The sequence below is a fragment of the Syzygium oleosum genome, unplaced genomic scaffold (genome assembly GCF_021117445.2).
Source record: "Syzygium oleosum isolate NSW1041296 unplaced genomic scaffold, Sole_v2.1 Sole_v2.35, whole genome shotgun sequence".
Taxonomy (NCBI): Eukaryota; Viridiplantae; Streptophyta; class Magnoliopsida; order Myrtales; family Myrtaceae; genus Syzygium; species Syzygium oleosum.
In genome coordinates this window covers 1,758,852-1,774,504 of record NW_026607519.1, presented here as the reverse complement: position 1 = coordinate 1,774,504, position 15,653 = coordinate 1,758,852, and the positions used below count along the sequence as shown (strand labels likewise).

The window sequence follows — 15,653 nt, the reverse complement described above, 5'->3', positions numbered from 1 at the left end:
AACCAACGACTTCTTTTTTAAGTGACTCTCAATGACTTCTTTATTTTGATTTTTTACATATTTGTTGCCTGAAACCATTGAATCATATGATTTAAATATTGTAATATTATCTAAATTCACAGACAATGAAATAAAAGCAAACATATATATTCTAATGAAATTAATCCTAATGAACAGATATGCGTCCAACTACCCTTTTCATGGAGTAATCTTAAGACACATGGCGTATGTATCGTTTTAAGTAAGTAGATTTGAATAATTTGAAAGTTTTTTACCAAATACAAAGTGTGATATATTCTTTTTGGGCTCGATACACACTCGTACATTTGAAACAAGTAAGAGTAAATTTAACTAATTTTTTCTTGCCTTAGTTGATATTAACTACTGAGGATTTTTGTTTTGGCCAACACATAAACTAATAACTATGACTTGGGAAAACCATCGAGAAGGTTGATCAAGCGGTCTAGGATTTGATTTGCATGCAGAATATCACAGGTTCAACTCCCTAATCTATCGTCAGTCTTAAGAAATCTTGATCAGTTTGTTTCTGGGTGAGATGCGTAGGTTAAATCTTCAGCAAGTGATCCAATGCAATGGTGGACACCTTCTTCCTTTAAAAAATTATGACTTAAGGAAAAAACTCAAGGCCCTAGCCGATCTTCTCCCTCATACATATGTATATATAGATATTTATATATTTATACATAAATACCTATTGAATACTCGAAGAATCCTTCCCTCTAAATGGGAAAGGTTCCTCCGTTTTGAACGTGCCAATCCCAAGTCAATGTCAAGGTAGTCGACCCATCATCAACTTGGACAATAATATGAATTGAATGCAGAACGCATTAACTGAGAAGAGATACGACATACTTTGCCTTTTGCGTGAGTTCTACAGAAAACAATTTGTTTATTGCGTGAACACTGATGTAATGTTGACCAAATTCGGGAACGTGGGGTCGTCAGTAATGTGGGCCACCCGTAACTATGTTTTCTTTAGAGGGGAGGATTCTCGAAAGCCAAACCTTGCAAGGATCGAGACCCTCTTTATATTTGGTCGAAGAGACCCTCTTTATTTTTATTTTTTTGGTCGAATAGACCCTCTTTATTTAGGTGGTGATATTATCTCCCTATATTGGCTTAATAGGTTATCCCTTTCAATGGATACATATTAGCTCGGCCACTTAATAGTTAATGAGAAAGATGTCGCCGCCGCCGCCGCGGCAACAGAGTTGGAGAAGCTAGAGTCATCATTGGTAGATGTGATCTTGGGCAAGGACTGGTTGGACTCATAGATTGAGCATACTATACAGCTCAAATTCGCTCACGACAAAAAATTTACATAAAAATGTTAGGGCCCAGATAAGCTCGGGCCAAAGTTGGTCGAAACGTTATCGAGCTCGCCCATATGCCTTTCGAGCCTTTCAGATATGTGGAGAGAACCTGCTGGTTGGTCAATTTCGGCTATCGGAGTGAGGGTAGTGGTTGATTAATCGACGGTTGTAGTGGTGGTCGAGATTTAAGTACTTTTTTTTGTATTTAAGATTTGGAGTGCGGGCACGCGCTCGGGTAATTCAAGATTGTCCCGGTACCTCAATGGAAGTGCCCCGATTAAACGATCAAATTGCTAACAACTGAACCGGGTCTTGGCGTCACACTACCTGCGGGACCTTTTAGGAGCTGCGCTTTTTCCGATCCGCCACGACAACCGTAAAGAGGACAGACCCACTTAAAGATTGTCGCTAAAGATTCTAGTTCAACACGACCCCTAGTTCCAAAGTGAATTGAGAAATCAAACCGCAAATCTTCATCCCGTGGCACATAGCCCTCGCTTTCGTCCCATCTTCGAGATAAGACATGTATACGGGGGGGAGAGAGGGAGGAACGCGTGAGGCAAGGGGAGGGGGGTGGCTGGATTCCCGTGAGACCAGAACCGAAGCCAAACCATCACGCGCTGGACTCGTCCCACGCCACTCACCCACCATATTCGCATTTATCCACATCCTCCATTGATGGGGCTCGTCTTCCGTCGTTCACCAACCTTCGAAAACCGCAAGTCAATGACATCACGTTCACGTTCCATAACTTGTTCCGATGTGGACCACAAAATGTCGTTTAATTTTGTCTTTTAACTTATGGGCGATAATTTAAAATTGATTTAAATGCCCCTTTAGAATCCAATTCATGCAACAAGTCAACATGTTGCGATTAGATTTGTCAAAAGGGTGGGTCAAATTGGGTCGAGTTTGTGTTGGGTCATAATTTTTTTTGGTCGAAAAAACATTTCGTTCATTACTTGGCAGGAAATATAGCATGAGAGTTTCCAAAAACATAACATGATAAAGACCAAAGAGAGTGAGGGGGGTTTAGTCAACCAATCCGGGCCGAGAGATCCAGTGGGCCTTCGCCACCCAATCATGCGGTCCGGTTTGCATCTCGGGAGCAATAAGCAATGGATACACCATCCATTTGGCCCATAAGTGTTCTGCATTCCAACATCACAGACCGAGCAGCCCAGGAAATTTCAGTCCGGCCCATCACTGCCTTCACTGTGGCCAAATTTTCGGATACGAGCAGCACCTGTGCTCGTGTACTTGGGGAGTTCTGTTCACTTCTCCTGTTGCACATGAGCTTCTCTTCCACGAACGTCACTCCTTCCCACCCCACAAGGGTTTCCACGATGAGGGTCGACGGAGCATGGAATTTCTTGGCAAAACCACCGATAAGCAGCCCCTGGGAGTCTCTACACACTTCGGCGACGGCACCGACCCTCGATTCGCTACACCAAGACCCGTCGACATTCAATTTCAAGCAACCCACCGGCGGCGGCGTCCAGTAATCGGGTGAGTCTTCGCATCCTTTGAGCTTCGCTTTGCTGGGGTTCCATCTTTCATAGAGATTTAGTGAGCCGATTGCTTCCTCCACGATTTGCCTGGATCTCGGTTTGCTGTTGTGGAACACCCATGCGTTTCGTTCCTTCCAAATTTGCCATAAGGTGCTAGCGATGATGGCTCTTGATGACTAGCCATCTCGGTGAGCGATGTTCTCTGATATCCACTTGTCAATTCTGGAGATATGTTCCGGGTAAGTGGCTAGATTTAACCGTGGGTCTAACTAGACTTGCTTTGTCCACTCGCACAGGACAAGGAGATGTTTGAGCGTTTATGGGGCACTTGGCATATTGGGCAGAGCGGGTTAGGTACTATTTTCCTTCTGTACAGGTTTCCTTCGTTGGTAATGCGTTATTGCATACACTCCATAGGAAAAATCGGATCTGAAGCTGACCTAAATCGACCCATTAATCCATTTATTCATGCAAATCTATTTACTCATATGTGACTCAACCCATACTAGATCCGGCCGATATTTCTTAAATACTTCCATGTTAAATCCAACATAGGAAAACCCATATCCAAACTGAAGTGAGAGTGCGGAGTGAGTGAGCGCGAGAACGAGTAAGACCGAGAGAGAATGAAGAGAGAGTCATAAATGTGAGTTTGATCTAAGTAAATTGTAAACCCATTTCGACCAATTTATGACTCACTTAACATTCATATTATGTTTAAACCTATTTATGATCCATTTACTTAATATAACTAACCCATATAATAACTCAGCCCGTTATATATGGGTCAATAAATGGATTTACGATCCATTTTGATAGGTCTAGTTGCATATAGGTTCTCTTTGTTTTTTCGTTCCGATGAAAGTTCCCTTCATTTTCTTAAGAAATAACATGGAAGTTTGGTAAGTGGGCTTCATAACGTAATAAATCCAAAAGGGCTTGAGAGGGGCCGGAGACCCAATTGCAGGAAACGATTTTTCAAATTTGAACATTCTAATTCGCTACTCTATTCAGTCTCTCTTGAGCAACGGGCTATTTGGAGATCCGGGTACCTAATAAGCAATTTTTGGCACTCTTTGGTAAGTACATGCTCATCCCAAGCCAAGCGATTTGAGCCCAAGAATACTCTGTTTAGATCGTGCAAGGAAAACCTTCGGTTTTCCAAGAAAGCTAGGGTTTTTGCTTGAGAAGCGGAAGTCACCCTTACAGATCGAGCAAATCCTTCGATAAACTTCCTAGAGGAGTCGCGACACATGCACAAGATGGCGCCGAGCAATTCAAGAAAAAGAAATATGATCAATCATGGTATATACAAATTAGAATCGCCACAAATTTGTTTAGAATTATCAAGCTCAATTAGAAATGAAAAATTCAAGATATTACAAGGCAAGTGGGGATCATCCAGGTCGTGTGAAAGCTTGGTCTAGTTGGTTATAGCCGAAGTAAAAATAGATTTCTGAGAAGGCGAAAAGGTGACCCGAGAAAGCCCTTTTGGCGACACAATTGTTAACTAGACCTTGAAATTGCAATTATTGAACAACGTTAGAAATCCTTAAACTTTGCTATGAACCTAAATATTTGTAATTTCTAATGAAATGTCGTTTATCTTAATGAGTCAACGCTATCGATTAAGCTATATCATCGATTTGCTGAATTACCAAATCATACGACTTCACCCGTAAGACAAAATTGGTTCCAGGTTTGAAACGTCCCAAAAAAATTTACATGAAAATATTAGAATTTTCTATACTTCAATGTCCTCCGTTAAGATCCAAAAAAACAAAAAATCGCCATTTAACTATTAGGATCTCTGTACTCAAATTTGTTTGGTCGAAAAATGAGTACTTATCCTCATCCACATGTAGATTTCCAGATTTGATGTGATTTGTCGCTGAAGTGTAAGCAAGCACCCAACCTAAGAAAAGTGCTGCCGTACATTAGGTTTAATGACTTTTTGAACATTTATCCCAGTTAAGTGTTGTATCGAACTAGCCCTTTACGCATCTCGACTCATCTACTCTCCTGAGTAATCTTAAAAGCGCACTCCTCCATATCAGCATGGTGCATCAGGATTTTACTTTAAAGTGTTCCAACAAAACTTGAACTCAAGACACAAGGAGAAAAGCAACTTCACATGCAATCTAGACAGACAGTTATTGGTTTTCATGATATCCCTTTTGAAGGGAATGTAGGGCAAATCTTCGATTGGGTTTTATTGGTTTGAATCTGGAATTTAATTTGATTCCTTGAAATCCATTTCATAGGCATCCATCATACACTGTTCTTTTTTTCTGACATTTTCACATAATTAATTGAATCAATAATAAACTTTTTATGCATCGAGATCAAGTTTCAAGCTTTGATGGTAGGGGTCGTGTTCACCAAGAAGAAGGGAAAGAAGACTATTACTTCTGGCGAAGATTCGACAACTAAACATTGCTGGAATTAGCTCAAATTTTAGTATATTGTTCGTGAGACCGAGACCTACAAGTTGATTGATTTCGTTCATTGAAAACCTTCTTCAAATTGTCTCTCATTTTTCTCCGATTGCGGTTGGGGTCTCTTGATCCATTTTTGTTAATCTACCTTCGTGGTGATGAAATACTATTGTATTGTTGATGCGGAGTCTCTATTGTGTGACTAGAGAAGAACTTGTATGTATTATACTATTCTTGGTGATTAGTTGAAGTTTTTGAGGGGTCTATGACTTTTCTCAATTTGTCTCGCATTGGGTTTTTCACATAAAAATCTTGGAGTTATCGTTGCCTTGTCTCTTTAACATTTTAGCCCTATATTTACTTATTTTGAGATTGTATTGATGGAATATACTATTGGTTGTTGCTGGGGTTAAGTTGATTTTGATCGGCTTAGTTTTGGGAGGAAATCAATCCTTTATATGGTTAGTTGATGGTGAATTGTTGCTGAGTTCTCCCCAGCAAAGTGGTATTAGAGTCAACATGAGTAGCTGAAATGAATGGAGGAAAGCAGCACAATGTTTAAATTAAATGCCTTGAATTGCTCTATTAGAATGCCTTGGATGGAAGACATATTATACTATAAAGATTTGTATAATGCCGTCAATGGTGACGAGGCTAAAGAAAACAAGGAAGACAAAGAATGGGCAATTGAATCGGAAAACGGTTGGGTTTATTCGATAATGGATTGATAATTGTTTTCCATCGTGTTGCTTAAGAAACGAAAGCCGATACTTTGTGAAAGAAATTACAAAATCTCTATGAGAGGAGAACCCCACAAAATAAGCTTTTTTAGTTAAAAGACTTGTGATTTGAGCTACAAGGAGAGAAATAGCATGTTAGAACACTTGAGTAAATTTTCAAGATTTGGTAAATCAATTGATAAATTTTGAGATTGACCTTGGTGATCTGTTGCAATCATGTCAATTGCTTGATACTCTCCTCGACAGTTGTTATACCTTGGTTGTTGCATTGAACAATTCTATTCCTTATGGTGTGCTTTCTATGAGCATGGTTAAAGAAAAACCTATTCAAAGAAGAAACCATGAGAAAATGCATTAATTATGCTTTTAAATTGGAGGCTCCTGTTATAGAAAATAGGGTGAGAAATCAATCAAGAATTTTCAGAGTAATGAAAATAGAGGCAAGCCAAGTGGAAGGTCGAAATCAAGGTCAAGGAGTGTGGAGTGTTACAATTGTGGCAAGATGAGATATTATGCTAGAGAATGCAAGTTTCCAAAAAGAGATAAATCACATGATGGAAATGGAGATAGAAAGAAAGAAGAGAAACAAGTTACAACAACAATTGCATCCGATGACAATATTGTGTTCATTTGTGGTGATGCTTCTATGAACCTTACGTGTTAAGACTTTAACTGGGTTGTTGATTTTGTAGCTTCATTTCATGTCGCCTCACTGCGTGATTACTTCACTATCGCAGCGGTGATTTTGGTTGTGTTATGATAGGAAACAATGGTGTTTCCAAGGTTATCTGCATGTGAGATGTTTATTTGGAGATCGACCTTGGATGTAACTTGATTCTGAAAAATGTGAGACATGTTCTGGACATTTGACTTCACTTGATCTCCCCAGCTCCTTAAATGATGATGGTAACTACAATTCCTTCTATGATGGCAAATGGAAACCAACTCAAGGTTCCATAGTAGTGATTAAGGGCAAAAAGGCCTACACTTTCTACACCATGCAAGCTAAGTTGATCAAGGAAGAATTAAATGTAGTGGTGGACTCCACAATTGACCTATGACATATGAGACTTGGTCATCTCAGTGAGAAGGGGTTCGAAACTCTTGCTAGAGAAAATCTTCTACCATCGAAGGACATAAATCTGAAGAAATGTACTCACTAGCTAATAGGTAAGCAATATAGATTCTTATTTCATAATTACTCTTCACGCACAAAATTAGATTTACTTGATTTAGGTCACGCGGATATTTGTTGCATGGATGCAAGAACACATGGTGGTGTATTATATTTTGTGACACTTATTCTAGAAAAGAGTGGGCTGTTGATTTGAAATCCAACGACCAGGTGTTTGCAGCTTTCAGACAATTTCATGTCAACTTGAAAAGATAAACGGGAAGAAGTTTAAATGTGTTCGAGCTGACAACAGCGATAAATATAGAGGCCAATTTAAACAATATTGCAGAGATTATGGTATCAAACTTGAGAAAACTGTTTCGAAAACACCACAACAGAATGGGGTAGTGGAGAGAATGAGCTAGACAATTAATGATTAGATTTGGTATATGCTCTCTCATGCGAGATTGCATAAGTAATTCCGAGGTGAAGTGAGGAGAGCAATAGTGAATTTGATAAACTTTTGCCATTAGTTCCTCTTAAGGGGGATGTTCCGCAAAGAGTTTGAAGTGGGAAAGATGTTTTATACAATTATCTGAAAGTGTTCGATTGCCAGACATTCGTGCACGTTCCAAGAGATGAAAGGTCAAAACTTGATGACAAGTCTAAGCAATGTATCTTCTTAGGTTATGGACATGAAGAGTTTAGCTACAAGTTATGGGATCTAGCTACGAAGAAAATTATTGGAAGCCGAGATGTTGTCTTCTTTGAGCATCAAACCACTGAAGACATCAACTAGCTAGGATGATCAAAGAACGTAGCTTAGCACTCTATTACTTTCACTCCAAAATCTCCTATCGTAAATGGTGGAAAACACGAGGGAGAAGTGCATGAAAATCATGAAGATGTTGAATCCTTATCAAATGTTGATTCTTTAGTTGAGACAGGTGAAATAATTGAGCTAGAACAATCAGTTGAGAAAGAGCATTCGGTTGAACAAACGAGCCAATTGAGCAAGAACAACCGGTCCAAACTCAAGTTAGAAGATATGCAAGAAAACGTAGACCTTCATAGAGATATTAGCCGCATGAATATGTGTTACTCATCAATGCTGGAGAGCCAAAAACATTTGAAAATGCTATGTCATGTAATCAAAAGAATAAGTGACATAAAGCCATGCAAGAGCAGCTTAAATCCTTGCATGAAAACCGCACATTTGAATTGGTGAAGTTGCCTAAGAACAAGAGAATACTAAAAAATAAATAGGTATTAAAGTTAAAGACGGAAGAAAGTAGTTTGCAACCACTATATAATATTAGGTTTGTTGTGAAGGGCTTTCGTCAAAAGAAAGAAATTGATTTTGAAGAGATGTTTTCCAGTTGTAAAATACCTTCTATTTGAGTTAATCCTGAGTTGGCAACTAGTTTAGATTTAGAAATCAAACAACTTAATGTAAAGACAACTTTTCTACATAGAGACTTAAAGAAGAAATATATATGAAGCATCCAAAGACTCAAACTGTTGTTTTGGGGAGGTCGACCTCGAGGATGGCGACGATGAGGACGCAACGATGGGCGGAGCTAAAGGATACATCAGTTAGTGGAGCAATCGTTAAGTCAAGTGACGGCAGTGGTTGACATATCTAGGGGATGGCGGACCAAGAAAGAAGAACATGCAAGAGAGTTGCAAGATGCATGGGAAGAAGAGAAGAAAAAAGGAAAAAAAAAAAAAGAAGAGGGAAAAAGGTTTTGTATTGAGGTGGGAAAAAATAGATTATGTAGTTGTCAACTGGATCATTTTTACCTGATTAGACACTTCACCTGAGCAAAATTAGGTGATGTCAAACTTATTAGGATTAGGCGCACAAACCCAACGAATAAAGAGTAAATACGAAAAAGAGAAATCGAGACATAAAATTTATCCTGATTTATCTATCCAGGAGAGATTCTGCTATGATTAGCATCCCTACTTCTCTGTTACAACTCTCAATTGCAATAGAAAGAGATCATATATAAGCAACAACTATTCATGGATCCCCTGCCTTCCTGAGTATGAATCACACCCCAACAACGCTCACGCAGATCTCACATTGAGTTGAAGTTGTAGAGTCCAAGTACTCATTTGAATAGAAAACAGTTTAGATACTTAATTAAGAAAGAGACAAACATAAAAAATGCTTGCGGTGTCATTAACCCAAAAAGCCCAAAAAACAAATTTTGGAGGGAGGCAGATTATGCAATACTCATTTGACTAACGGATTTTAGCTTTTGAAGAGCAGTTAGAGCTGAAATGGGATGCAGGAAACACCATGGACGTTTGTAAATCTGGATCCAAGCTTCTCTTCTACATTCAGTCTTCTTTACACAATGTCCATATTTACGTAGGATCGTGTTTATTGTTTTAATTGCATGGGAAGTGTGCAAAGCCTAGTTTCAATTCAACCAATCGACTTCTTTTCTGGTTGCTACTGTTGGACCTAATACCACACGATTCGAGGAAAAAGCAGTCATTAGATCAAAACAGGAGATTTATGCCGCAGGATTCAACCAAAACTGAAGGGATAACCTAAATTGAATATCTCAGGTAATTAAAAAGGTGTATTAGGAACTTGGAAATGCGTAAGAAAGCAGATTGTAGAACAAACTGTGTATCTTGCACACACTCAAAAGTTCAAAACAGCAGCGTTCTCACTAACTAATGAACTCTTACTGCAGAGAATTACACACATACCGATCATAATGCATGTTCAATGCACCTGTCAAATTATAACCTTCCTAAGTATTGGTAATCTAATCAGAGTCTTCGGGAACCTCACGCTTGTTTTAAGGTGTTGCCGATATCTATCACAAACCGGTACTTGACATCGCCCTTGGCAAGGCGGTCCATTGCTGTGTTCAAATAGTCGATCGAGATGACCTCGATATCAGCGGTAATCTTGTGCTTTGCTGCAAAATCAATCATCTCTTGTGTTTCCTTCATTCCACCGATGCAACTCCCAGCCACAATCTTCCTCCCTAAAACCACAATCGAGCAGTATAATTTATCAGTTTGTGTTTAGCTAAACAAGACATTTGACACTTTTAGCAAAATGTCTAGGTTATATTAGTTGATTTAACATTATATTTGTGGCAAAGGAAATTCTTACCCATGATCAAGGGAAAGACGGGTAACTCGAGAGGCCGATCAGGCTCGCCGATGAGGACAAGTTTTCCATTGTGTTTGAGCAAACCAATCAAAGGCAACATTGGGTGCACTGCCGAAACCGTGTCGATTATACCATCCATTGTTCCCATCGCAGCCTATCGACCAAAAAAGTTCCAGCACAAACTCAAATCACATACCATAGTCATCAGCAAACCGGGCTTTTTAATGCTAAATCCCTCACCAGTCATTAACACAGTGATATTAATTGATAGAGTACCCACTGTACAAACAATTAGGTTATTGGGTACTTCACGAACTAAGAATATGCTCACTTAAAATTGAGTTCCTCGTTGTCATTGCCAAAGAAACAAGAAAAGAAGCAATAGCAATACCCCAATCCAGACATCACCTGAATTTGATTGATGTCGCTGCTCACAAGGAATGCATCGGCACCGAGACGCTGGACTGCTTCCTCCCTCTTCCCAGGAGAGGAGCTGATCACGGTCACCTTGACCCCCATTGCCTTCGCAAATTTCACTGCAACATGCCCCAGCCCACCGAGGCCCACCACGCCCAAGTGAACCCCTGGGCGGTCGAGCCCAAAGAACCTCATTGGGCTATAAACAGTTATCCCGGCACAAAGCAAAGGAGCGCCAGCATCAAGAGGCATGTTTTGCGGGAATTTGATGGCGAAGTGCTCATTCGCCACCATCATGTTGGAGTATCCTCCGTAGGTCATCGTCCCGTCATGGTATATGGCACCATAAGTCAGTATCCATTTGGGGCAGTAATTCTCGAGATGGTCGTGGCAATTATCGCAGGAGCCGCATGATCCGACCAAGCAACCCACTCCCACTTTGTCTCCCACCTTGAACTTCTCAACCTTGCTTCCGATCTCCACGACTTCACCCACTATCTCATGCCTGCATTTCAAATATATTAAGATGTATATAAGTATGAAGAAATCAAAAGCTTAAAGTTTTAGATATGTTTAATTTTTGTAAGACTTTGTGATCGATGTCCATCTGGTGTTTAACATTTCATGTCTTACTAAAGCTTGTCCTGCATCTAGCTGCACCGCCTATATTGAGTTTCACAGGTGAAGATGAACTGCAGAAGTTGGACTCATGAGTGACCTCACTTTTGAATTGGGGGATGAAGAAGATCCATTAACTTCGTCTCAGCAAGAAAAACTAGTTCTTCCATTGTTGTCGCTTTGCTTATACTAATTGTAACCTAATCAATGGAACCTAAATCAAAATGAAGGGTAATAGTGGGTTTTGACCAGCTAATTGGCCCAAGAAATGTGTTCTATCAATACCGGCGTGTAGGGACTAATATGACCCATTGGTGACATGGTTGAAGCTCGATTTGGGAGTCATGAAATTGGCCTAAGCTTCAACCAAAAAATTGACATGAACAACAGAATCCAATTTTTGTGCGGGAGTTGACCCTCCGATGCCTAAGTTGGTGTTTGAAGGAGAGAGATAAAGCTCGTAGAACTGTGAGCAAAAATAATAAGGGGCCATGCTCTAGCCGTGTGTTTAGATCGCTACATGTAGGTAACTCTTTTAGCGAGTCATTGGGTGACACTTGACAGGTGGAGGCTTTCGAATGACAAATGGATTGGATGGCTGGACAAATGGAGTGTGCATCACCCTTAGAAGTCAGTAAATGTCCAGTCTCACATATAGTGGTCGCATCATCTTCTCCTCCAATGTGGTCATCTCAAAGTGGTGTCAAGGGCAATGCTTGAATAGTAAATGAGGATTGATGATTCAATCTCAATGCTTGAATAGTAAATGGCTCTAAGAAAAGTTCATTTCTTTCAATCAGTACTAGTAAAATTGTCAAATATGAATAACTGATGTAGAATAATAGCCAATCATTTTAGTGTTATGCGGAAAGTAAATGTGAAAGATCTTACTTAAAATCTAATCAGTCAACGGTAAGAGGACCGGTATTGTTGCAAACATAAGTGGGAAAAGTATAACAAAGTCCTAAAACTATTGCATTTGTACCAATTCAATCATAAATCTTTTAATTTGACAAATTTAATCCTAAACCTTTTCACATTTATGCCAATTGAGCTCATCCGGCCAATTCTGCCGGGAATTGCTGACGTGGACGTCGTACGTCCTACGTGGCACAGTCGTCCATGCTAACGTGAACAATTTTTTAAATATTTTTTTGAATTTTTTAAAAAAAATTTCCCTTTTTTTCTATTTTATCCTTTCCTTTTTTTTTCCTTTGGCTGGTATTCAGACATGGCTGGTCGCCGGCCATGTCTGAGTCCACAGCCATAGGCCAAAGGAAAAGGAAAGGAAAAAAAAAGGGAAAAAATTAATTAAAAATATGAAAATCATTAAACTATTATAAAAAATTGTTCATGTTAGCATCAGTCATTTTACGTAAGATGGCTGGCTTCCACATAAGTTATTTTCTGTTTAAATTGGCTAGATGGACTCAATTAGTACCAATGTGAAAATGTTTCGAATTTAATTAATCAAATTGAAAGGTTTATGACTGAATTGGTACCGAAGTAATAAATTTTGGACTTTTTTGATACTTTTCCCACATAAAGTACATGAACTAAATTTGAACACTCTAAAAAATGCCATGACCATAAGTTTAATTTGGGATTTGAGCTTGGCTAAGGTTAAGATTATCCTATCTAGCATATGCTGATGTACTAAGACGGAATAAACTTTGAGTAGGTCCAAATAGAAAATCTGCTTGGGCCCTAAGATTACCCGCGATCGTCCCAATCCCTAGGCAATCACCAAAGTGGTCCTCCCTTTCCTCCCCGATCTATATGCTTCTCCTGCTCTCTTCCATGATTTTTCTATCGCGGTCGCTGAAGACCACCAATTTTTTTAGGGTTAGAGTCGACCGCCCCTCCGATGGTCACTGTGAAAAAGGCTGTTGTCGTCAAAGGCGGCACCATGGCAGCAGCAGTCGTTGCTATGGCCGATGCAGGTTTCAATTAGACTCAGGTTTTTGCCCCCCCTTATTTACCACTATTTTTTTTCACTAATTTCTAATTGACCCTTTTTGTTTGGTTTCATTCTCATCCAAGGTGCACCAAGAACCTGATCCGTGGCTAACGTGACGCGACCCTCTAGAGGTGCCCTTCCATGTCGTTGTCATGGATGTCCTTGAGTCTCGTCCTGTCCCATCAAATGGGAGAATGAGGATGGACCATTTCCTCTGGTTGGCCAGTTTTGGGGTCCCTATTTGCCCGACTTTCAAGGCAACAACAGCTAAAACTCTCCATAAAAAAACGAGAGGAAGTGCCTTTCTTCTCGTCACGTCAAGTGAAAGTAGATGGCGATACGCGAAGACTTCTTTTGGACGGCCATGTCCTGATCTTCGTGGCCAGATTTATGTCGTGCATTTCGTCTCTTAAATTAGCACTAACAATACATTAAATCGAGTCGGACCGATCGAAAAGGATCAGACCAGTCTCTACGATCTTGACCGAGTCTTCAGGCGTGAAAAAACGCAACAGTTTATCCAGAAGCAGAGGCTGCATATCTTTGTGTGTGTGTGTGTGTTTTTTTTTTATAATATTTTAATCTGTTCTTGATCCAAAAGATTAAGAACGTAATAGCCCCAAGAATCTACGTGATTAAACTTCAATTAAATAAAGAATACATTAGTCAACATGGTACTTTCAGACAAAAAAAAATAATAACTTAAAGTACCAGGAGCAGAGCAAGAAAAACACACAAAAAAAAAAAACAGAGGAGATTAAAGAAAAGGGAAGAAAGATTACCCAGGAACAAGGGGATAAGTCGAGAATCCCCACTCGTTCTTCACGCTGTGGAGGTCGCTGTGGCAGATCCCGCAGAACAGCACTTTGAACTTCACGTCTTTCTCTCCGGTCGCCCTAGATTTGACATCGAACAAGTATGCAGAAAATCAAATCGATGACGATCGCCGTGTTCTTGTTAAAAAGCAGTCTGTAAGATGGTGTGAGCTATGGTGTGATTCCACCAAAGGAAGGAGAACGACCCATCAAGGGAGAGAAGACAAGGGGGAAAGGGAAATAACCTGCGGGAGAATTTGAAGGGAGAGAGGAGGCCAGAGGGATCTCTCGCAGCCCAGCCGAAAGCCTCCTGCGGGTGCTCTTGCTCTGGCGACTTCGCCATTCTTTCCCCCTGATGCAATGCGAGGATCTTCTTCTTCTTCTTCTTCCTGTTTTCTCGGAAAATGGGCCACGAGAAGGAAAACGCGGTGGTGATGGAGGGGGAATTTGTGCGCTTGTTCAGAGATTATATAGAAGAGAGTCGGCGAAGTGGGAGAACACTTCACACGTGGAATCTGTTTTGTACACTTGTTCAGCATTTTCAGTAAAAATTTCATTAAAAGAAGCGAGGTAAATACCGGATACATTAGAATCTTTTAAATTGAATGTTTTGCCATTGGAAAAATGAGACAAACAATCCCTTAATTTTTACTTAGTATAGAATGTAATTTCTGAACTTTTAAGATATTTTATTTAATGGATTATAAAACATAACTTTTGCTATGAATTGGTGCCTTAAATAAGTGTATTCCATCAAAGTACATAGAATATTTTATTTTCATAAAAGTTGTCACTTATCATAAAATTATGACTTTTCATAGACAATACATTTTTAGCATTTAAATAATTATTAAACCGTCATGTGAGCCACAATTATTCTTACGCCGACTTCAACTTGACATAATATTTGAGTGACTCAGGCTTGAGCTCAACTCAAAGTCTGGCGAGTCAACCTCGAGCAACAATCAAAAGGTAATCCATCTCATGAAGCATGGCTCTACCAATGCTGTCCTCTGGTCCCATTATCATTATTTGGCCACCGGTTTGATCCAGCGATGGTGAAACTAATTGACCGAAGGAATTGATTCGTCAACGAGCAAAGAGGCAAGGGTAGGTTCCACCAATTGCAAAAGAAGAGATTCCATTCGCACTTCTCATATAGTAGTTTCGGGGGTTAGTATTGTAAACGGGCTTTCCCTTCAAACTATTGTATTGGGAATCCAGACCACAGTATCGATCCTCTGATGTCGACTTAAAGGGGAATAGCTAGAATTTCCGCTGCAACACCACCCCGAAAAAGGTGTTTTGCGCCTGATTAATTAATTCATGAACAAAACTCAGGATCATCGTCCTTAACAGGTCTTGAGAGACTTCTTTGTTTTAGTCGCACATGAAACAAAAGCAGAAAGAAGTTTTGGTCGAAAAGCAAAAAGGGGCTCATATTATATTATAATATATGTTGAGAATTGTCTGGCCCATAATAAAGGAATTTAAAGCGTTAGTACTGGAAATTTAAAGAGTACGGGAATATAAGAATGGCAGAAATTTAAAGGAGATGGAA

At 39.7% G+C, this 15,653-nt stretch overlaps 1 protein-coding gene and 1 long non-coding RNA gene across 3 annotated transcripts; one reads left to right on the top strand and one right to left on the bottom strand.

Moving 5' to 3' along the window:
• Positions 1 to 2,594: 2,594 nt before the first annotated feature.
• LOC130135610 (uncharacterized) lies at positions 2,595 to 5,562 on the top strand. Of its 2 annotated transcripts, none has more exons than XR_008814895.1 (3): positions 2,595 to 2,843; positions 3,142 to 3,199; positions 5,215 to 5,562. It is a non-coding gene; the product is annotated as an uncharacterized LOC130135610 (long non-coding RNA). The 2 variants fall into 2 exon arrangements; XR_008814896.1 differs by lacking the exon at positions 2,595 to 2,843 and adding an exon at positions 2,850 to 3,033.
• Positions 5,563 to 9,926: 4,364 nt separating this feature from the next.
• LOC130135609 (probable mannitol dehydrogenase) lies at positions 9,927 to 14,589 on the bottom strand. The gene is made up of 5 exons (XM_056305164.1): positions 14,338 to 14,589; positions 14,060 to 14,173; positions 10,691 to 11,204; positions 10,283 to 10,436; positions 9,927 to 10,151 (listed from the first exon to the last, which is right to left on the bottom strand). The coding sequence occupies exons 1-5, from the start codon at positions 14,433 to 14,435 to the stop codon at positions 9,949 to 9,951; spliced, it is 1,083 nt and encodes a 360-aa protein (XP_056161139.1). The 5' UTR covers positions 14,436 to 14,589; the 3' UTR covers positions 9,927 to 9,948.
• Positions 14,590 to 15,653: the final 1,064 nt, after the last annotated feature.